The sequence below is a fragment of the Astatotilapia calliptera genome, chromosome 12 (genome assembly GCF_900246225.1).
Source record: "Astatotilapia calliptera chromosome 12, fAstCal1.2, whole genome shotgun sequence".
NCBI lineage: Eukaryota > Metazoa > Chordata > Actinopteri > Cichliformes > Cichlidae > Astatotilapia > Astatotilapia calliptera.
Window position 1 is genome coordinate 5,473,611 of NC_039313.1, and position 23,385 is coordinate 5,496,995.

Consider the following 23,385-nt stretch of genomic DNA (forward strand, 5'->3'; position numbering starts at 1 on the left):
CATGTGCTTATAGTGCCATCAGAACAGGAAAACTAGCATGAAGAATTTGAAGCCATTTACAAGAGATATAGCATTGAGTATTGTGACACCTGAACAGAGAATCCGTAGACAGAACATCACTAGTAAAAGTTCTGTATTAAAAGTTGTATCTCAAACTTTAAGTATATGAAAAGTACAGTGCTTGGTAAATGTTATCAGCTACATCTGCTGACGAGAGGTTCACCAACTGTATTCATGTCAGACAGTAAGCTTTGCCCCCATTGGGCAGTTTGGGCTATGAGAAAACATTAATTCTACATTGACATCTAGTGGCCATACATGTTCAAAGCACTTCCATTTGTAATTTGTAGCTGAAGCATTAGATCAATGCTTCCCAATTATGGGGTAAAATTAATTATTCAGAGAGCATTTAATTATCATCAGAGTAGTATTTCAATCAGACGAGAACTGCCAGGTCGTCCAATTTCCACTTGAGCCAAAAACTGGTCACTAACAACACCCACTCACCTTCACGATCAGATTTTGACTTCCAAACTAACTAAAGATGCTTTCAGGCAATTACTTTTCTTCATTAAAATGAGTTTTAGGTTTAAGATTAGGTTTGACATAACATGGATAATTTAACCATTTTTAAATTAAATGTGACCTTTAGTTTATAATCTAATCTAGATTTTGACAAAGGGTCTTTCAAGAAAAAAAAAAAAAAATAGAAGTTATTGAGAACATTTTTTTCCTTTGGACAAATGTAGTAAACCTAGAAGTTATAAAAATGTGGAAAGTAGCAGTGACTAACATCTAGTTGATAGTTCAGCTCATGTTGTGTGTGATTTTTTATATATTATTTTTTAAATTCAGACTTGTTTTGCTCAAAGTTGATTGTCAAAAGTTGCTCTGTACACAACCTGCACAAGGCTGTCATACTTAATTTAAAAAAAAAAAAGAAAAGCTGAATGTGTAACTTTTCCCTGCACTTTTTGGGAAAACGTGAGGGGGTTGAGGTGACGTAGCACTGAATCAGGCTAAACTCAAAGGATACATGAATGGCTCAACATAATTTATTTTCATTTTATGTTAAAATGTACAGAGTTCTTTGAAAGTACTTGCTAAGAAAGAAAAACAAAATGGAAAAAAATGGAAATACATACAGGGACAGAGTCGAGAGTTGAGGCAGCTGAGCTCAAATCAACCTTCACTGTGTGCCCAGCTGTCCCGTCCCCCCACCCTCTTTTTATTTTGCGCTCTCTCTTAGCATACAACGCAACATGTACAATTACAAAGGATACAAAAAGGGAAGCAATATAAACAGACAGAAATATACTGAGCTCATTTTTACATGCCTCTTAAATGTAAGGAAGTCATCCTATGCACACACAGAAGTAAAAAAAATTAAAACAAAAAGAAAACAAAAAGAATGCCGAGTAACCTTTAGATATTTGTAGTCCTTTTGTTTAAAATAGCATTAATATACTACACAAAGATAGAAAAACTCTAGAGATGAGATGGAATGGAGAGGTTAAAGGCATCTTAAAGTCACTAAAAGTGAGTGGTAATTTTTTTAAATTTTGAGTTTCTTAGTAATTATTACCCAAGAGGCGAGCTAAAAAATATGTTTTTTTTTGTCGTTTCCTGAAACAGAAGTGAAAAAAATGACAGTACCAATATCAATGTCAGAATTTCCTTTTATATTATAGAAAAAACATTTTCTCTACAATAGGTTTCTAAAGTCAAAAAGAGTCAGCTTGTGTCATAAAAGAAAGCTGCCCAGTCTGACAAAATTCAGAAAAGAAATGAAACAAAAAAAAGTAAATACAGAACAGAATACACACAAAGAAAGTTTGTATGCCAGGTCTGTGTGACAAATGAAAACTCCTCTTTTGACTAAGAATACCGATACGCGGCCCAACAAAGTCAACCACGACCCTACGGGACCTCCGATCCTTGCCTCCGACCCTGCTTCTATAATCGAGCTACAATCCCAGGGCCAAACCTCGCGCTAGATCGAGCATTCAGGCACACCTTCACAAAGGCTAACCGTCCGCTGCCACATTTTTAGCCAATGGGAGCACAGAAACAACAATAACAAAAACAAGATTAAAAAAAAAAACCAAAAGAAAAAACAAATTTTACAAAAAACACACCATTCAGAAGCAGACTCCTCGACCTCTTTGGGTCACTAACACTTAAGGATGCGAGGTCACCTATAGTTAACCGACTTTCCTTAAAGTAGTTACATGGAAATCCCACCGTTTGTTCTGCATTCCCTAAGCCGCTAAAAAAAAAGAAAAAAAAGAAAAAAGGCTGACATTGTATACCATCTGTCAGTGGAGTGTGGACAAAAACAGTTGAATGTTTCCTGAGCTAGCCATCAACTGGAGACAGCTAGTCAGTGTGTGTTTGTATTTATATATATATGTATATATATATATGTGTGTGTGTGTGTGTGTGTGTGTGTGTTTGTATGTGTGCGTGTGCTGAATATTGGGAAGTACCAGAATATTTACATCGAAATGTTTCAGAGTCGCGGCAAACTGGAAAATAATGCTACTTGTTTCATTTATGGATATATAATATGACAGTAACACGCTAGTCTCTTCTGTGTCTTTGCTGTGTTTTTGGTACAACACTGTCCATCCAGGAAGACAGAGACTCTGGAAAACAGTCAAACACCTCAAACACCCGAGGCCCTGCTCCACTGTGCTCTTCTGGAACTCACGAAAAGCCGTGGGGCCGAGCGGCACCGGAGATGTTTGGGCATTTCTGAGAGAGCAAGAGGGTGTAATCACCATTTCAGAATGCCACGCGTATAAAGATCAAAGCATGTAAGGAGGTCGGACTGCACACACGTATTTAAAAAAACAAACAAACAAACAAACAAACAAAAACAACAACAAAAATAAGGTCAACGGTATGTTTAACATAAAACAACAGTCCGCCTTCAATGTTTCATCGTCTCTTTTTTCAAGGTAAGGCTTCCTATATTAAAAGATTGTGTGCATGGTTGAATATACTCAGTAACCACCGTTCACAGTCTGACCAGGCCAGGTACTCCTGTACCCTGTGGACATTTCTGTGGACTTTTCCTCGTCATACTTCGTCGTTCCTTACAGTCCTCCTCAGTGTCGAGAGGAGGAGTGGACTCCTGGGCCTGTGTGCTGGCCTGGCCTGAAGCTCCACGGCACGGCCGAGGTCCACGTACACACCAAATCCTGCCCAAATACTCCCATACACAGCCAGCTGGGAGGGGAGGGGGAGACGAGCCCAAATAAAAAAAGGGACAAAATGACAACACAGAAAAAACAAAAACAAAAAACAGGAAACCCAAAGACCCTCTCTGTCCCCATCACCTTCACTCCACTGGTGCCTCTGAGGCACTGGAGAGGGTGAACAGGACTAATGGACATTTAGAGTACAGCGAGCATACGCTCTGGCCCCTTTCTGTCTCCTTTTTTCACTTCTTGGCTGCTCATCTGCTCATGTAATGTGGCTGTTTTGGATAGCTGTGATGGGAGGGGCCAGTGTACATCATGTTCCCATGGTGATTGGGCTGCATAGGCTGCTGTGGGTAGCCCTGCCCTCCCATCATGCCCACCTGCATCTGCATGGGGTACTGAGCTGGCTGATTCATGTATGCGGGGTTGCTGTGATAGCCACTGTTCATCATAGGCTGAGCCATTCGGTAGCTGGCTGACATGGGGTTCAGAGTCGTCATGTTCATAGAATTATACGGTGCCGTGGGCATGAGGTTTGGCATCATGCCGCGCTGCACGGCTAAGGTGCGCGGCGTACCCTGCATGGCCACAGTCCCCGAGCTGCGGCTATAGAGCTGCTGCTGGTGCGGGGCCGGGGCCAGCTGCTGAGTGGCTTTGGACCGAATGGAAATGTGGCCTTTGACGGTAGTCATCTGGCCCTGCAGCCGCTGTGTGTGCGGTGGAGGTCCTAGGCCAATGTTGGTCGTGGGCATGTTGCATTGCAGCTGCAGAGAGCCCAGGTTCATGGAGCCAGAGCTAAGGTTAGGAGGTGGGGTCATAGTGGGCTGCCCCTGTGGAAGGGCAGTGTGGGGTGAAGGGGCCAGCCCAGGATTGGAGAGAGAAACACTAGTGGCATAGGAGGTAACAGCGGCGGAGTGAGAGTAGGGCATGCCGTGGGGCTCCATGATGGTGTTGGTGAGCTGCTGGAGTTTGGCCAGGCTGAATGTTGCCGAGGGCTGGGGGTAGCCCCCTGTACCAAAGTCCTGACCCATGCGCTCATACAGGGTGCGGCCCCCTCCTCCACCTCCACTCTCTGGAATCTCCATGATCATGGGCGTGGAGGCAAAGCCATTGCCCATGCTGCACTGGGACAAGGCCTGCTGTGGTGGCGGTGGCGGGGCCGAGGGTGGAGGCTGAGGGTTGGGCGCTTGTTGCTGCTGTTGAGGAACCTTTTTTGTTGATTGCTGCTGCTGGTTGGTGCTGGGAGGCCTCTCAATCACACCACAGCTCTGAGGAGACTTAATGCCACAGCTGGGGGTGTTGGATGGCGGTGGGGGAGGCGGGGGCTGGGGCACAGCACTGCCCACGTTGCTGGCACCTGGTCCACTGTTGGGCCCTGGTCCTGTTTGCTGAATGAGGCTACAGCTGCCCATCGCTAGCTGGGATGCGGCATTTCCTGTGGAAGATGTGAGGCTGGGGGCTGGCACGAAGGAGCAGCTGTTGGACTGAGAGGAGGAAGAAGGGGTGGCAGAGCTGGAAGAAGAGGACGCCGAGGACGCTGAAGCCGTTGAAGCCCCGGCGACCACGGCAGCAGACATTCCTCCTCCATTGCCCCCGTTTCCTGTTCCATTGCCCCCTCCACCCATGGTGGAGTCGTAGCTGCTGGGGTTGTCATAATTCTCTGTAGTGCTTTCAATGCTGCCCAGGTCACTGAAGCCACTGTCCACCACCTGCTGCGAGTGGTCCGACACAGACGGCACATCCATCATCGGCGATGTCTCCATGTTCTGCTGAGAGGGGGCAGAAAGCGAACTGGGATGCTCTGGAGTGATCTGTGTGTAGCCACCTCCAGCGCCACCGCCACTGCTCCCTGCTCCGGTGGGGCCAGGAGTTCCACCCCTTTGCCCTGCTGGTGTCGTATCCACGATGCCCGATTGCAGCCCCGGGCTGTTCACAGAGCGCACAGACTGACTGGGCAGCGGGGGCACTGGTGGATTAGGGAGGGGGCTGCTGTGCTGGGAGGCTCCACATTCCTCTACTAAGGCTAGGGTCTCCTCTTCAGGCTCGCCCGTGTGACTGTAGCTCTGCAGGGTCCGGCAGGCGGCTAGGGTCTCTTCACAGTCCTGGTAAGCGCCGTGGTGTGGCTGGGGCTCAGTTTCCTCGTCCTGGGCTTCCCCCTGCGTCAGGGACTGAACAGCCTGCATAGTCTCCAGGTCCAGCTCATTGGAATGGTGATGTGAGTGGTGCGAGTGATGGTGGCCAAGCTCCTCCTTGAAGTCAGGGTGCTGGTGAGGGTGGGAGTGCGGATGCTGGGGTTCCATCAAGAGTGTGACGTCTTTATCATCCGGGTGCAGGGGCTGCAGCTCCATTGGCTCAGAAGGAACAGACATGGCCGTGACCGTTTCCACCGCCGCCGCCGCTGCAGCAGACTCCTCCTGCTCTCTGCGCCTCCTCTCCTCCTGCTGAGGGTCTGCAGAGGGGGGCCGGCACTTGGTCTCCTGCACCCTTTCCTCAGCCTCCTCCTCCTCCTCTTCCTCCTCCTGTTTGCTGACGTACTCCTGGGCCACGCTGTTCTCCATGCCTAAAAAAGGCTCTACACCTGGGGGTTCTTCTTTGACTGGAGGCGAGTTTGCGTGTGAGGCAGACTCCTCCTCCTCGTCTTCATCATCGTCTTCGTCTTCAGGGTCCGGACTTTTTCTCTTTTTACTGCTGCTGCTCTTGTCTTCTAAGTGTCCGTCACCCTCATCGTCTGCATCGTGGTCGTCACTTCGCCGGCTTCCTGAACCCGGCGTGACCGCCGCTCGCCTGTTCACGCTACCACCACCACTGCCCATGCTGCCACACTCCTCTTCCTCCCTTTCCTCATCATCATCGTCTTCCTCTCTGTCACCCATATCTGTGTCCTGAGGCCGGGACTGCGGGGCCCGGGGCCCTGAGGTGGAAGAGGAGGAAGAAGGGGAAAGCAGTGGACGGGATGGTGGCCGGCTAGGTTTGTCTTCTTCCCAGGCTCGCTCGATGTCCTCCTCATCATCTTCATCCTCTTCTTCCGGGTCAGAGGTGGGAGGTGGTTTGGGGGTAGGCTGTGGTGGCTGGCGGTTCTTGGGCGGTCTCCCCCGCTTTCTGGGCATCTTTTGTTCAACGGGCTTAGGGAGATAGTCATCTTCTTCGTCAGAGTCTTTTTGTTTGACGTCTCTGTCCGTGTTAGTTCTGCAGACTTGCTTGCTGTTCCGGTCATCCGTCTGCAGCAGCTGAGGAACTTTGTCCATCTGCTGCTGCTCTAGCAACCTTTGTCTTTCCTGCTCCTGCCTGTCCGCCTCCTCCTGGGCCCGCTGCAAGTACCAGCTCCGTGGCTTGCGACCAGGCTTCATCTTGATTTTGGGTTGCTGAGGATTCCCACTTTGGGCCTGGCCGTCTGCAGCTGCTCTCTGGTTGGGTCCTGTGCCAGGTGGCTTGCCTCTTTTCTTCCAGTGCTGTGGTTTGCGGCTCTTTCCTTTGGGCCAGCCTTTCTTCTTTTTGACTGGGACTTCAGGGTTGGCTCCAAGGGTCTCTGATGGGGTTGCTGTCAAAGCAGCTACAGACTTCGGCATAGTTGTTAGCTCTGCAAAGCAAAGAAGATGAAGTGGTTAGATACAGCTACTGCACAAAGTTCTGGCCAGACTGTGAAAATAAATGTGATGGCTTTCCAACTATTCCTCTGAACAGACTAAATAACTAAACTCCATCTTAACCAGTGAATGTCAGTAGGTGCCTGTAACTCACCCAAAATCATCAGTTCAAACAACTGTACATCAGAGTAGAAGTTACTTGGAGATGTCACCACTATCATAAGGCCAGGAAGAAGACCCAAGCTTTCACCCTCCCCATGCAGACATTGTTAGGATTGTCATCTCTCATAAATGGGAAGTTACTGGAATATTTTTATCATTGTCCAACATTAGGTGAGTTTTACATTGACATGGACTGAGAGGCTGCAATCCAAGACAGAAGCCTCTGTTAAAACTCAACTAAAATTTGCAGTTTATTTCAGAGCACTGGCACGCTTAACAGAGCGGCTGGAATAACGGAGGAGGCAGACTACCTCAGTAATCTCCAGGACAACCTTAAACTTGGACACAACTATGCCAGCATCAAAGCAATAACCAGAAACACACATTAAAACTGGTTGTGGAATGGAAAAAAAAGCAGGCTAACACAAAGGTTTTGGAATTGCCATGCCAAAGTCCTACCCATGTATGTACGATTAGTCCATACATGGGTAGTCCTGCACATTTCATCACTGCTCACCATCTTCCTCCGAATCTGTGAGGTTGGAGAGTCGGCCCCTCTTTGGCGCAGGGTCAGACAACCTCAGAGCAGACTGCGGTTGGGGGTAGCGGCGCAGCGGGTGACCCAGTGGAGTCTCCTCCTCCAGCCTGGGCATAGGCCTCTCTGAGTCAGAGTCTACAAAAGGCTCATCCAACACCTCCGTGGTCTCCGAAATGGTCTCAGTCACCACGCTGCTGTGAGGGTGGCTGCGCGGGCGAAAGCGGCGCTTCCTCATGGGCTTCTGGGTAGAAACGGGACAAGGGATTAAGATGTGCTAAGGAGCTTTAGAGCAAACTGACAACTTCACAAGCAGGAAGCTACTTTTGCGATTATCATTATCATCATTATGATAGCTGAAAATAGAAAACTGTTCATGTCTAACCTTGCATTTGAGCCCTGATTTGGTGAGCATAGGAGGGGAGCATCCCCTCTCGTCGTCATCTTCATCATCATCATCCTCCTCTTCTTCGCTGCTGTCACTGAAGCGGCTCTTCCTGACTGGAGAAGACTCGCTCAGCCTGGGAATCACAGGAAGCTGTGGGTGACCCTCTCCGGGACCTTCTATCAGTCTGGGCTTCGGGCCTCTCTTTTTCCTCGGTGGCCGGCCTCGTCTCGTGGGGGTTATGGAAGGGTGCCTGCTCATGTCGAGTGTGTGAAAGGCTGTCGTGTCTGCTTGTCTGTCCAAGGAGAAAAGGGAGGGCGGGCTGTTGACAGTGCCTGTGGTTTTTACCCCCTCTGACCTGTCCTCGTCCTCATCATCTTCATCCTCTACTGGACGGATTTTGGGTGGCCGTCCCACCCGCGCGCTGTCCTTCACCTTACCCCAAGGCCAGTTTTTGGGCGGGCGCCCTCGTGGCCTGCGTTCGCCGTTTGTTGGCGGAGGGGGTCGTGGTGGTTCTGGTACAGGCGGTGGGCATCGGACTGGAGGGGGAATTGGAGAGCTTTGGCCAATCGGAAATCCTAGAAAGGTCTTCCTTTCCTCCTCCTCTTCTTCATCCTTCTTCCCTTGCCGTACATGCCAGGGCATCTGTGGGACCTTGTGACTCGGCTTAATCTGTTTAGAAAATTTACAATTAAATTAATTACACCAGAAAGCAAGTCTGACTAAATTTATTATCTTCACAAATGCAATGGCAATCTTTACCTCCTTGCGAGTCCCTTCCTTTGGTTCCTCATCCTCCTCCTCCTCATCATCATCGTCGTCGTCATCTCCATCAGCATCAGAGACCACGGTGTTGGTTACTATGACAGGAGTCCAGCGGAGACACTCGGGGTCGACCTCCAGCTGTCGTGGCCGGGCCTTTAGACGAGCCATGTGGTTGGCCACCAGCTTCTCCCTTCGCATCAGGATGAGTCTAACAAAGTCAAAGCAAAACCAGACGGGAGCATGAGCCCTCCGGACGCACATTTTTCTACATTGAAGCATCGATACATTACAGACAAATATGGCTGTGCAGGTAAATGTGCAGATACGTGCAGCTATGCCAACTGTTCAGGGATTTTTTGTTTTTTCCTTGGACAGAAACATTTTGCTTTCCCCATAGAGGTATTAGCACGGGCCAAAGGAAAATAACGAGCACTGCAGTTAAACTATTTTTTAACCAATTACGTCAACTGGGCTTCTATTTACTCAGCCACAACAGACATGTTTGTCTATAAAACCGACAAAGCTGTAACAGAGCACCTCCAGTGCAGCAGATAAATCATTCACAGGTGGATACAAGGACCAAAATTGGTACATAAACTCTTATGTTTAAAATAACGAGTAAGGATAAAGTAGAAGGACAAAGTCTTGCATTTTCGAATGATCTAAATGTCAAAACGTACACATTTGACTGATTGTTTCTTTTGTTTACACAAAACAAAGTGAAGACAAGTTGTGTCAGCCAAATTTTAGAATAAAAGAAAAGTCTTCACGCATGGAATACATTACTTAGCTGCATGCAACATGGTGCTTTCAAAGAGGTAAAAAACCTTGACCTGCACAGCATTGCCATTGGAGCAACATCTCATTGAGCTTACTTTGCTTTTCATGAGACCAAGAAGTTTTTAAGTTACAAATTTGACTTACTTTTATACTCACAAGCCCAAATCAAGAGTAAAACCTTCTAAAATAAACAATGGACAAATGGCAAAACTTTTAACTGGCTGCAGAGGGACAGACAGACTTAGTGCATATATGCACTTCTGAAAGATCATTTCACTTATCTACTGCACTATAATCTTTACACCGTGCAGAGCACTGATGCTTACATGCGCAGCCCCCAAAGATCTATTCTCAGTCAGGAAAAACCCTGCACGCATGTGTTTTTTGTGGTGCACCTAAAAATAACTGACAGTAAGTGCAGTAAGCCCACATACAGTAAAGACACAGAGTCTTCGCTGCATTATTTGAGACACATCTGTGATACAGTCATCCAAATATTCAGGATAAATAAAATAGATCTTTTTTGACAACACAGTTAAAAGTTTAGAGTACCAAGAAGCTGCTTTTTTAACATCTGGCACAATACACATGTGCTTGGTAAGCTGCCAGGACACCTCAGTTTACAAACTGTGACATTTCTGCACATAGTGTACTTTGCAGTTAGATGCAAGTCAACTTTTATGTTGTTGTTTTGTAGGTCTATGAGGCCTAATAACATAAGAAAAAACAAATCTTTGTTTTGCTGAAAATTTATTTTGGGAACAGTGAAGGTGAACGATGCCACTGATCCACTAGCTAACATCCTAACAGCTGCACAGCCTGACTCTGGTGGTACCACTACAAACACCAGGAGAGTGCAGTGCAACCTGGCTCTGGACGATTAACTGATTAAAAGCACAAGTGGCTGTCCGTGTGACTCCGGACAGCATGTGAGATCCCATTACCACTAGCATCATAGCTGCATGTCTGGGGAGCAGCCAAAGTAATGCAGCTTAACCAGCTTATGCAATGCATGTGAAAATATAGGTTTATGTACTGTTTGTTCAAACATCGTTTGAATGTTAAGTTTCAGTGTCACGAAATTTGTATGGCTGTTTTTGAAATCTCAATTCTAATCTTTTAAAACTTCACACTGACATGTCTGTGTACCTCCATAAGAAGGCTTTTCTGTTTTGCTTTCTTGGTGCTGCCACTGAAATACTTGTTCCACATCAAAAATCTGAATCTACTGTAACCGCATTTACTGCATATTTTCGCTTGGTCTTTCTCAAATTACACTGGGTCACCTTAGAAAAACGTTTTGGCTGCTTAGACCGAAAACCAGCAAATTCAGCATTTCAATAAAAAAAAAAAAAAAAGGCAATAGTAGCACAAGCAGAACGACTTTGTTTATATTTGGGCCATATAAAAGAAAACATGGAGTATATTTCTGACCGGTCTCCCCGCTGCTCCAGCATGTTGAGGCTATGCAGGGTGGTGGTGATGTCCTGGGGGCAGATCCCCGTCAGTTTGCTGAGCTGTCGTATGGTGATCTGCCGGTCGCGGAGCTCGTGGAGACACTCCAGCACCACGCTACGCCAGTAGGCCATGTAAGACAGCCGACCTAAGTCCGACAGAGGCTTCTCCGGAGATCCTGGCTGTCCCTCTCGCTTTGACAGCAAGTAGCCTGCAGGGAAGGAGGAACCGGAGACAAGGGCATCATGAGCCAAATGTTTGAATTTAGTCATTATGTCTATGAAAAGAGGAACCATCAGTGTTTAGTTAAAGTGATCCCAATATTCTCATTTCAAACTGTGATCATTCTATTCGTTTTTAGAAAATAAGCAGCACTTACTGAAGTCGATGAGAAAACGCCCATAGCCCTTGCGCTGGTACTGTGGAAGAATCATGATGCATGATACGTTGTATTTCTGTTGACAGTGCTTCTCCTGAAAAGAAAAAAGACAGACACATTTAACCATTAGAGGAAAAAAGAAAAATAATAATGGAACCACATTATAAAGCAAGTCTGTGTGTGTGTGAGCTGGGTGTTAATGGTGCGGTGTCTGCTCCCTAACTGCTGTGCTTTGGCAGTGAGGTTGCATGTTAATGGGAGCACCTGCAGAGGCAAACTCCACAGAGGGACAATGGTGCTCACAGCAGCCACTATTTATCTGGGACACCACATGAGCATTTGTATGTTTTAGGAAGTTATTTCAGCTTCATTTAATCTAAATAAATAAAAAAATAAATTTATATATCTATAGATATATCTATAGATATAGATATATCTATCTATATCTATATATCGATATATATATATATATCTATATCTATATATCTATCTATATATATCTATAATATATAGGAGTAAGTGTTTATATAATCCCACAACAGAGCTGTATTTTGCTTAAAAATTGTGGGAGAGTCAAGAAAACACAAAATCCAGACAAAATAGATCTTTGCAGAGAAGTTGAGTGGGGGAAGATGAACTGAAAGCCATACTACCTTAGAGAAGTAGCCAACAAGGTGACAGCCTTTACTGTCATTCTGGGTGAGGACGTAGAAAAGGAAGGGCTCCACATCGTAGTAGAGGGTCTTGTGGTCCAGGAACAGTTTAGCGAGTAGACACAGGTTCTGACAGTAGATTGTGCTAACATTCCCATCAACCTGTTGAAAGACGTTGGTAAGAAAACACAAATCAGTGCAAAGCACAGGACTTCCTAAATAGCTACTTTCTCATCCCTGAAACACTAAAGTGCTGAGTTAAATCTCCAGGCTGCTGTTAGGGAGCTGTGGAGCAGAGTGAAGGTGAATGGATTAGAAGTTAGTGTTAGGCTATGATCTCCCCTGTGTCCCTGTAGACTCCGAAATACACAGAGGCTGGAGAGAAACGACGAGTGGTAAAGAGACGGAGGGAGGCTCAGGTTGGCAGACGGCCAGTTATCTGTGCTCTCCTCGGAGAGAGGAAAGGACTGCAGAGTGGAGGAAAACAGAAGCTTCGACGGCCGTGTCCTGCAGACAACAATCCACTCAATTCAGTGGCCGCTGTGCTTAACTGCAAATTCGTCTCATTATAACTTTGATACAAAGAACAGGATATTCCACTAAGGCGGGTGAGGATGTCACAATCACTTTAAGGGTTTTTGACTAAGATATATTTATATAGTTGGTGGGAAAGCATTATGCTATGCAGAAACTTTCTCCAATAAAGGGTAAAATTGGACAGGCAGCGTGGGAAACATTTGAAAGGACTTGTGGGTTTGTACTGTGCAACTGTGTGCAGGTCTGAGGTGGCAAGAAGACTAGATAAAAGTTCATCTAGTGGCAAGTAAGCCATCATTAATTGCCTTTTTAATTTTCTTTTTTAATTTACAATGAGATACATCTAACAGCAGGCAATTTTTCAAGCCCAACACCCAGAGCAAAGTGTTTATTTTATGAGGACGTGAACAGGCAAGATGATCATCAAGTTAAAAACACACTAAGCTGATGATTTTATTTGCTTTTCTTCTGCTGGCACAGCCAAGACACTAAAACAATGCAGCCAAACAGGAAAATATAAACTAAACTCAAAACACCGTTAGGAGATCACGGCAAGTGATCGTTATTTTATTTTGCACCGATATCTATCTATATCCAGTACTAACACTTAACACATTCACCTTATATGTAAGAAACCTCAAACTGGGAGTCTACACAAACCCGGCCTGAGGTCGTCACAGTGCTGGTCCTAAGCGAGGGTTGTATCAGTTAGGGCACCGAGCATAAAGACTGTGCCGAGTCAAACGTGGATCCATCCGCTGCGGTGATGAAGGGAGCAACCAAAAGTACCTTTATTCATTTATTTATTTTTTTCAGTTAGCGAATCACTTCTCACTTCTCTCAGGGAAGTCAGAATGCACTGGAATGCACTTCTACAGCAGGGAGCAGCTGCATTCCTCTGTAGGGCCACGAGGTCTTGGAGTGCGGTCACACAGACACAATCCAATACCTCGAGGGAGGATTGGCCAGCGTAATGCTTTATGTCATGTGTAGAAAACAAAAGCCCTTTAGAGCAACTATTTATGTTGCAGTAAATCGCTCTCATTTCCCAAACTGTCAAAATGACGTCAGATTTTCCGTCATCAGCGACAGAAAATGAACAGAAGTCGTCTCTCTTTGTTACAGCGCTGGCCACCGTTACTTAGCTGTTACACCTTCTGCACTTTGAATTTATCAAAGATCACTGACACCCAGGCAGTCTTTCAGTCAATCCATCACCTCCCTGATGTCTGAGATAAACCAAAAACAGCAGAAAAACACTCAAATGAGCTTCTCCAGATCCTGATTTGTAACTACACCTATTCATAACTCAGAGTTTCTGTATTCAACCATCATTTGACCAATTCTGCACAACAGCCTTGGGAGTAACACACAGTACTCTCATTATACACAACTAAACCTAACAATAGCATCACAGTGCAGCAATATTTGATGAATGTGCCTCAAATGGTGAAATTGTTAAAACAGTCACTCAGTTCAATTCCAGACGGAAACACAAATCTCCTTTGGGGCTGCTCGGGAAATACATCCAGTGTAAACACTGCCAGGTTAAACTCGTTGAGCTGCCCGCTGTGGTGACCGCTTGTGACGAGGAAGCAGCCAAAAGTGTTTTCAGGTGACACTCACCCATCACTACATCTGCTTAACCGAAGAGGAAAAGGACCAAAAAGGAAAAAGGAATTCACTGAGCTGTGGTCTTAGTTTCCCCCCACTGTCCTCAGCTGACTGAGGTTGTAAAATATAAGACGAAGCTATACGACGTACTGCGTATTACGTAGAAGCCTTTTTACAATATCACAATAATGGCTACTGTACTGTTTCACTGGATACATGAATGCATTTGCAGGTCTGTTAACTGTGCCTGCTTTAGTGTGTTTCAAAGACATGTTAGAGAGGATCCTCCTGTAAGAAGCACAGTGTGAATTAAAATAATTCTTAAGCGCCTGGATGCAGAAAATACTTTGTGTGACTTTTCCTTTTTTATTGTGCCATCTGGAAGTTGCGGGTGTTTTTAGAAGCTCTTTAGTGGTTTTTGAAAGACTTCATTCCCAGCGAGTTATCTCCAGTTTAAAAAAACAACAACAAAATTTAAAAACAAAACAACACAAAGCCACATCTGCAACTTCCTCACCTCGAATACAGAGATGTCGTCCTTCCTGTAGATCTCATTGGCAGGAGGGTGGAACCAGTTGCACTTCTTCATGTGCTGGTAGAGGATGCTGCGACTTTTCATGTAGCGCAGGCAGAACTCACACAGGTAGAGTTTAGGTAGTCTGGAAACGGGAGCACAAAGACAAAAGGACAAAAGGAATGGTTTTAACGGTTTTGCTACACAAACAAACAAATCCCAACATTTTTCTTCTTCAGCTGGAATATTTACTGGTCTTTTATAACAATCGGCTAGTTTTCTGGTGATGCAACAAAGGCAAATGTCAAACTGGGTTTATTTTTCCTCCAAATGACATTTGCTGAACAATTAAATGTGAAGGCTTTAAGAACTTCTGATTAATTTTTTAGAATAAACACTGATATCTTTGCTCTCACGCCTTTTTTCTCTGCGCACTTTTCCAGTTTGCATCCATCAGGTATTTTAAATTGCTGAGACAGAAACATACACAGTGGGATGAATTTTAGTGAACAGCAACAAACTGCAGAAATGCACATTTAAAAACACCTCCGACTACGGATCCCTGTCACAGAGGGTGGCAGTGTAAACGGCTTATGACGAGCTCCATTATTCGGGTGGTAATTTCTACACCTACGAGCAGGATTGTGAGCTAAGTACCTCATGCTGTTGCGTTACATTATGGTGCGTTAGCTTACCTGCTGTACTCCTGCGGGTATGGAGACGAATACCACGTCTGGATTTCATACTTGCCAAATTCAATGACTGACGGGCAACGCATTTGAGGGTCTGGCGGACCCGTCACGCCAACTTTCTGTTGGGAGAAGGGAAAAGGCAGAGATGTTTATGGTTAGCTACAGGTTTACAACTGGCGGGGGATTAGCAGGCCATGAGCCAAGCAGAGACACCAGAAATCATCAGCAGAGTATCTCAGACTGTTACAGCAGGAGAGGGCACCAGGTTTACATTACTCTTACGTGGATCTTCCTGGTTTGCCCTTCCCAGCCATTTACATCATGTACTCACCGTACACGATATTCACTGTCACCCAGCCTGGAACAGTTCTGCTCATTAACTCACACACTTACACACCACTGTGGCTATTCCACATCCACAACAGCGTTTTAATACGACTCCCATGGTGTTAACCCCACACCCACTCTCTGGTCAGTTTACTGCTGCACTATTCCCTTAAAACAAGCCATTAATGTGGCTAATTTACACTTCCTCTCTGACTAACGTATCAGAACACTGTCGTTAAAGATGCCCCGCTCAGTCATCGCACCATCAAACACAAGACTCGTTTTACGTGCTTTATCGAGACCCAGTCTTAAACATTCATGGGTAGTTTTACTCTAGCCGGGCTGTTTATGGAGCACAGTTTGGCATCAATCACAAGCAGAATGTGAAATTCAAGCAAATGTCCAACAACAACAGTAAAGACTAATCAGCTTGTTGTAAAGCTGCTGTCCTAAATTCAATCCATTTTATTTGCATCTTGAGGTCACGGCCTGTGTGTGCTGCATCTATGGTAATGGATCATTTTAATATCCATATTGAATCTGGCAGCTGTTCCTAATTTCTTTCCTGCACTTCTTTGACACACACACAGGGCCTGCAGCCCTCTGTGAGCCAGCAGCTTCATCTCTTACAACCAGCCAGCTGTTGAGTTGGCTCTTTCTGACCACATTCTCACCACGATTGAGATTTACGTGTATACCCTCCAGTCGGGCAGCCGCAGTCCCAGACTCACAGCTCTCAGATTCCCATGCTGATGCAATCTCATTGTCCAATTTGGCCAGTGTTCAGCGTCTCCCTTCCCCACTGTTGTCTCGTAATAATCACACGTACCTGTAGCGCCAGCTCCTGGATGTGTCTGAACAGCTCGATGTCTTTTTCCGTCAGGTTCTCGTGGCCGGGCAGTTTGTCATCTTCGTCACGCCAGTCGCTGCCTTCCTGATTGTCTGGGGATTGAAAGACAATCAGAAGTTATTTCGAATCCCAAGATGTCTGCAGACTTTCAGGGCGCTTCACAACAAACAGCTGTGAGGCTCTTATAACAGGTCACTTTCTTATATTAAAGCCTGCAATCACAGGATGTTAGAAAGAGTAACATTTAGGTGAGCAGCATCCCTAAATGCAATCAAAATTACCCCAAGAGAAGTAGCTGAATTCATGTGAATCACATGATTAGTTGTGCGTATGTTGGCGTGGATACAAAGCCTGTTACTTCAACTCAAGGCTGAAGCCACAACTCACAAATCTCTTCATCCATAATCAGTCCCATTTTATTCTGAAAGTTCTGACAGGAAGCGGACGTTCGTATCTCCACCACTTTTAGGACGTTGCTCCCGTCGCTGCCATTCTTCATCTGGCCACGCTTTCCTCCGTCTCCAAAATAAGTCACATCGCCGACATGCACGCTGCGCCCAGTGATCGCTGCTCTAATTGCTTCACAACAAATCATGCTCCCTCAGCTTGTGTGGAGAACGAACGTACGGGCCGCGCCGTTTCTGATTTAATGACGCAGCGAAGCGCAAATTATACGTCCAATTTGGCATATGATCTGTTTTTAAGGCGTTTTTTCACAATACATCGGTTGAATGAACGGGAACAAAACCGCTGCTTGTTCTTTGCCGCAGTTTGGCGTCATTTGTGCTCGAGCTACGGTCTGTAATCTCAGCGTGACACACAGCAAAGCCTGGTTAAAGCAAAAGACACCGTTTTTCTACACTTGACAACAACCTCACTTCTGACTTTAAGAGCGATCAAAAACATCACACCAGCTGTTCAACAAGTTTGCAGTTTTCCACAAAAGCAGCACTTTACTCACGCTAAACCCCGTGACGTGAAATATTATCAGCTAAATTAAAGCTGCCAGGTTACTTTCCACATATTTATTAAGTTAGCTGATAGCTAAGACAGTCTTATTTGTTTTGCTTGCTGCAGGCAGTAAACACACATTAGCAACACAGGCAAGAGTGGAAGAGACTTGTGATAATGGATGATGAGGGTGTTCTTCATTCTTTCTAAAACACACATGGGTGCCGCAGAAACCTGAAGGAAGCGCTGCTGCTCTGTCACATTTATTCTTTACTTATAACTCTCTGCTTTTACTCTAAGAGATTTCAATGGAAACAGACCTGCAGGCGGACACTTCAAATTACAAAAGCAATTTCTTTAAATGCATAAGCAATCATTTTCTCCGGCTGAGGAAAAAAAATAAAGCAATTCCACACGATTTTTAGCCTTGACCTACAATTTCAAAATAAGTAACATCACGGCTGAATCGTCTATAAAAGAGGGACAAAGAACACAAAAGCAATGTGAATGCTTCACAGTAACAGCTGATACCTACAGAGTCTGTAAGCAAAGCACCTGCAAAGGACTCATGAAAATAGAGCACGTTTTTTTAAAAAGGTCAATTTATGTAATTGATTCAGATATTAACTTTTTTTTTTTACCGTTTGTGTTTCATTTCTGTGCTGTTGCTCTCTCATTAAACATAACAGATCATTAACATGTCTTTATGTGCGTTACTTTATCTCAAAGTTTTGTTTTCATGGCAAATGTGAATCTAAACTGTCTGATGGTATGAGCAAAAAACAAAAAAACAAGCTGATCTTTCCCACCTCTGTCATCTCCTTCGCCTTTGCGACTGGCTTTCTTTCGGATGCGGCACTGCTGTGAGTAGTCCACCACTTCCTGCCGTGCCTTGCGGCCCTCGGGAGATGGCGTGAAGAACTTTGTGAGGGCATCGATGAGGCCCTTGGTCTTGTTGTTGAAGCGCAGGCTGCTGTGTGACAGGTCGCCGTCCTCCCGCATGGAAAAAAGCAGCCTGTCGTCTCCGGGGTAACCTTCGCAGGAGGAGCTGGAGGAAGAGTTTGCTGAGGCCGAGCGCTTCCGCCGACCGCGCCCTCCCAGCTTCTTAAAGGGCCGCCCCGGCCTGCAGAAGACAAAAGTGTTAGGGTCAAAGTCACAATCGGTCACACATTGTAATCACTCTGCAGTGCAAAAACCACCTAAACATGCATTTATCCGTGTATGCCACAGTGTGCACACAGTGGTTGGTGTGCAGTACAATCTCCAACATACTTGGAACCACCTTACTGCATTATTATATATACCAAAAAAAAAAAAAAGAAAAACCTTTGGCATTACTCTTTAAGGGTAAGATCTCATTACTGTCAGGGTCTCAAATTTCTGCATGGCATTCGTTAGTATGGAGGACCAAAACAGTCAATATTAAACATAAGAAAATAATGATAATAATAATAAAAGTGTCGTGAATGGCACCTTAAGGTGATTAATCACTATTAATCCCATTAAATGCATTTTATTTCATTTTAAATAAAATACAGCACTAGTAGGTTTACTACTGCTGTAAATCTGTCTTTGTGTTGATTCTAGTATTCATTTGCTTTTAGTCATTTCACCATTAATTTAACCATTTATCTGATTATTTGATCTCATTCTATACATGTTTTTTATGTTAATTATGACAGACACCATTATATACCCCTTAGAAAACATCTGATTACTAAGTGGTTTCTAAGTCCTCCATACTCTCAAACACCTTGGGTCTGTGATGAAGCAGACACAGGTGCTCTCCATCGCAGTGACACCGCCTCAGACAGAATTAGTTGAAGACGTTTGTGTACCTGTTCTTGGGCCGTCCCAGCGGTGCGTTGTAGCGCCGTTTGATTTGCGCAGCCTTTTCGTGTAAAAGCTTCTTTCCCTTTTTCCTTGGTTGGCAGATTTGACAAATCCACATGCCTAGGAGACGAAGAGGAAAAATGGAAGTGTTCACACACTGAGACAGTACCGGCTTCGGTGCACATACAAACAGGCTCTGGGAAGCTTGTAATGCATTAGTGCTTAACAGTGATGCATTAGAGTGAGAGCCATCAGCTCAGGAGATGGTTTAATCATTAACTGCCATCATAACGGCGATGCAGAAGAGCAATGTAGGAGCGCTGTGTGGTCAATCGGAGGAATAACAGGTACGAGTTTGGCTCGGAGCAGATAATGGAGACGGGATACGAGTCTTGTTTAATTACCTTTTGGCATCCGCGTGAGAGGAGGATCGCAGCACTCCATGTGGAAGCCCCGGTCACAGGAGTCGCAGAACAACATGTTGTCCTGCAGAGAGACACAAAATAATGACAATCGTCTTCAGGTCACACGAGTAGTAGAACAACATATAATCCACTAAGTAAATACAGGTGACACCGCTGATCAAAGCTGCTGAGCTCATTTTAATTCCATATTGTGATGAGAGTTTTGCATACTTTGCCTTCCCTCCGTCCTCATAGCCTGTTTCATCATTGTGCAACTGGCAGCATGTTGTGAATTTTCCTCTTAACCTCTCCGCAAACATTTGAATAACAATCATACCTCGCCTGACAAGTAAGAGAAAAGAGTGAAATCATGCCGATGCTGACTAAAATAGCTCATTCCCAGGATCAATCCCTGGATAGAGACGCTGATGTCTATCAGCGTCTCTATCTGGCACTTAAGCTGAAGATCGAGCGTTCACAGCGACTGTCAGGCTGCCAGGACGCCATATTCCTTCATCCACTCACCGCATTCTTTCCTTGATCCTGACAGCTGCTGCAAGTCTTGCATTCGATGCACTGCCACCACAGAGCCTTGACTCGCACTGTGAGCTCCGGGGAGAATTTGAGACAGGACGGGTGGCCTGCAGGTAGACAGACACACATACACAAACAAGCACGTCAACATCACACACACTTTTCTCTCACACTCTCACTCTATTTTTTTTTATGTTTGCTGCTGACTGACAGTTGTGACCCACTTGCATCATTGAAGGAAAAAAGAAAAGAAAGAAAGTCCTTTTGGAACTGGAAGCCCTCACTGAATCAAACCTGGCTGCAAAGAGTGTGTTAAAACATAAATGACAATCTGTCAGAGCCGTGCTTTTGCAATGTTTGAAGAGCGGCAAACAAGACGGCCTTGTCTGGGACGAAACCCCTCTGAGGGAAGAAGAGGAACACGCTTGTCTGCTTCCGATAAGAGATGTCGGGCCTTAGCAGGAGTACTACAACTTGCATGCCAATAAAACCAAAAATTGAACCAGGAATATCAACTGGGTTCAAGTTTAAGAACCACACCCGTTCATAATTAAACAATGTTATGTTCAGATACTAAATGAAGTTGAAGTGTAAAGTATTACTGAGAAGAGCGAAGAACATGACTGGACAGTTTAATAGACTGATGAGCTGCTGAGTGTCAGTAGCCACTTAGACCGAATCAACTGGAGGTCTGGGCGGTTAATTAAGTATCAATTTCAGTTACGAAATTGGCTCCAAACAACTGTGAAAACAAAATAATCTGAATACATAAATAACTTTTGCATTAATTTTCACTATAAATAAATCACCTGCAGGCCTTTTGTTAATACCAATGTGTACTCGTAGGTATGTTTTTGTCCCCAACAGCTCCAACTCATTCTTAGTTTACTACATATCAGCCAAGATAATCAAAAGAGGGCCTCTGTCTCCACACTGCTTAGGGTCTATCACGTGTTTGTTTGTTGGATGTGGGAGTCAGCTGAAGTGTGCAGGGTCCTGCCACTGCAAGATGGTCAACACCTGCTAGTCTGGGTCCATATATCACGAGCCTGTTTGCCACCTTGTGTGATAATCTGTTTTTTTTTTTTTCCATTTGAATTCATGTTCAAGGAAATCCCTTATTTGAAAAGAAGACGTGTGTTTAGGTCCAAACTGTACGATATCTGTCGACTTAATGAATAACAGTGTTAAATGATCAAGATTACTATGCTGACCAAAATCCTTATGATTATTATGGACTTATTGAACTGCCATCAAAGGGTGAAAGCAGTGAAGTGTAAGCTGCCTTTAAATGTCTGACAGCAGTTGCGTTTGTACATAAATGCAGTTGAAGTATCAATTAAGTAGCAACATAAAAGATGAAGCACCAGAGACAGCTGCGCATGTGTGCATGCACACACTGTGAAGTTTACATCTTCCTAAGATCCCATCATATTTTAAAGCCACAGTCTATGAGTCTGAATGCATGCTTTTTTTAAATAACTTCTTTAATGTGTCACCACCAGTTACATGGATGTTTTTTTGCAGACAGCTGATTGGCTCCTCTTGTGCTGTATCTGTTCTCTCTACAAAACCTGAATAGTGCAGAGTCTTGTAGGCGGCACTCACCGCTGTTGCCACAGTCGGCACAGGAGATGAGCTCCTCTGGCTTCTTGTCGCGATTCTGCTCCTTGGTCCCCAAACAGAAGCTGCAGATGGGGATGGGCTCCGCCACCGGCTGGCAGAGGGACAGAGCAGACGGGAAGAGGGGGGGGACGCGGGAGAGAAGAAAGGGGAAGGGGGAGAAAAAAAAAAAAAAAAAGAGTCGAGACTGTCAGTCAACTTAACAGCTTCATTGTACAAATGAAAACAAACAAAGTGGCCTTGTGTGTCCCGCCACAGCGGATGACTGCTGCTGTGTGTATTAAGACGCTAACAGTGAACTGAATGAACGCTACAACAACACCTCTGGAGCACATGTGGATTTCTGAACAAAGAGTTTTAAGATGATGAAGAACACGAGAGCCACTATGATTAGCGGCTTTGTATAATTTATGTGGCGTGTCACGTTAGAGACTGCCATCATGTGTCACCGTCTCTGCTGACTCCTCTGCTGTTTGATCAAAAGCTGGGACTGGGCTCCTTAGCTCGTACTGGCTCAGGCGCGTAGTTCCACTGCAGCGTGTCCCATTTTGACACGTTTTTCTCCCTGAAACATACCATTAGATATTCAGTTCTGCGACTGCATGAATCTTTTAGCGGGTCCCCTGAAAGCACAATCCGTGGCAGCAGCAGGTGTGTGCTCAGGCACAAAACAAGCCCGATATCTCATATGCGCGCACGCACAAACCTAAGCCAGGTTTGTGTCCATGAAAACAAAAGGCTGGATAACGTTTTGTTAGACATCAAATAAGACTTGTGTGTCCAATAAAGCTGAAAAATCACATCCCTTAAGCACTGCAGGTGCACTTCACAGAAACAAGCACAACAGGGGGTGGGGAGGAGGAAGGACATGAGGTGACTCTCCTTCAAAGTTTCTGGATCCTGGAAGCCCCGAGGGGAAGTGACAGTTTACTCGTACGCAACCAGTAATTTTCTTTTATCTGTTAAGCAGCTTCAAACAGAATGACTAAGCCTAACGTTAAAATGCAGCCATAATAATTTATACTTTGGTTTTCTTACTTACAGCCTGCATAAATGTTACTGTATGCAAACAGATACAAATAAATGCCAGGAGAACTTGTGCTATGACTTTAAAATTGTTAGTCTTGCATGGTGACCTGTCGTCCTGCTAAAATCAACTTTGATGCTAGCCTGCTTTAAAAAAAAGAAGAAGAAGAAGAAAATGCTGAATAATGAACAGCTTAGCCCACATGATTGCTAGCTGTAAAGGTGTGCCAAGCAATTCTGAGTTAAAAATAACTTCCACATGTTCTGAGGTTCAGCCAATGCCTGTTTAGAACTTCATTAGGACAAGAAACATAAACACAAAAAAAGGCCTGAAAACGCACCAAACAAGAAGAGAACTAGAGGCTTCTCCAAGGCACGAAAATCAAAGCTCAACTACAGCGTGTTTATTAGAAGAAAATAAGATGCAACTGTGGCACAGCCACTGACTGTGAGAAAAACACTTGTGATGAACACTCTGGAGGAGCTACAGAGCTCTGTGGCTGAGATGGGAAACACTGTCCTAACGACATCTGTTGCCTGACTGCTTCCATGTTCTCAGCTCTGTGGCAGAAG

The 23,385-nt window shown here is 45.0% G+C and overlaps 1 protein-coding gene across 2 annotated transcripts in view; it reads right to left on the reverse strand.

Moving 5' to 3' along the window:
• Nucleotides 1–3,305: 3,305 nt before the first annotated feature.
• Nucleotides 3,306–23,385, reverse strand: part of kat6a (K(lysine) acetyltransferase 6A) — a 35,884-nt gene continuing 15,804 nt past the window's right edge. For both annotated transcript variants that reach the window (XM_026186258.1, XM_026186259.1), the window contains exons 3-17: nucleotides 21,772–21,880; nucleotides 20,155–20,270; nucleotides 19,630–19,711; nucleotides 19,231–19,345; nucleotides 18,202–18,515; nucleotides 16,421–16,533; nucleotides 15,268–15,383; nucleotides 14,576–14,717; nucleotides 11,908–12,069; nucleotides 11,255–11,348; nucleotides 10,855–11,086; nucleotides 8,638–8,848; nucleotides 7,876–8,547; nucleotides 7,473–7,734; nucleotides 3,306–6,786 (exon numbers count right to left, since the gene is read on the reverse strand). In XM_026186258.1, coding sequence (XP_026042043.1) covers nucleotides 3,464–6,786; nucleotides 7,473–7,734; nucleotides 7,876–8,547; nucleotides 8,638–8,848; nucleotides 10,855–11,086; nucleotides 11,255–11,348; nucleotides 11,908–12,069; nucleotides 14,576–14,717; nucleotides 15,268–15,383; nucleotides 16,421–16,533; nucleotides 18,202–18,515; nucleotides 19,231–19,345; nucleotides 19,630–19,711; nucleotides 20,155–20,270; nucleotides 21,772–21,880 — 6,063 coding nt within the window. In that variant the 3' untranslated portion in view covers nucleotides 3,306–3,463. The remainder of the gene's footprint in view (nucleotides 6,787–7,472; nucleotides 7,735–7,875; nucleotides 8,548–8,637; nucleotides 8,849–10,854; nucleotides 11,087–11,254; nucleotides 11,349–11,907; nucleotides 12,070–14,575; nucleotides 14,718–15,267; nucleotides 15,384–16,420; nucleotides 16,534–18,201; nucleotides 18,516–19,230; nucleotides 19,346–19,629; nucleotides 19,712–20,154; nucleotides 20,271–21,771; nucleotides 21,881–23,385) is intronic.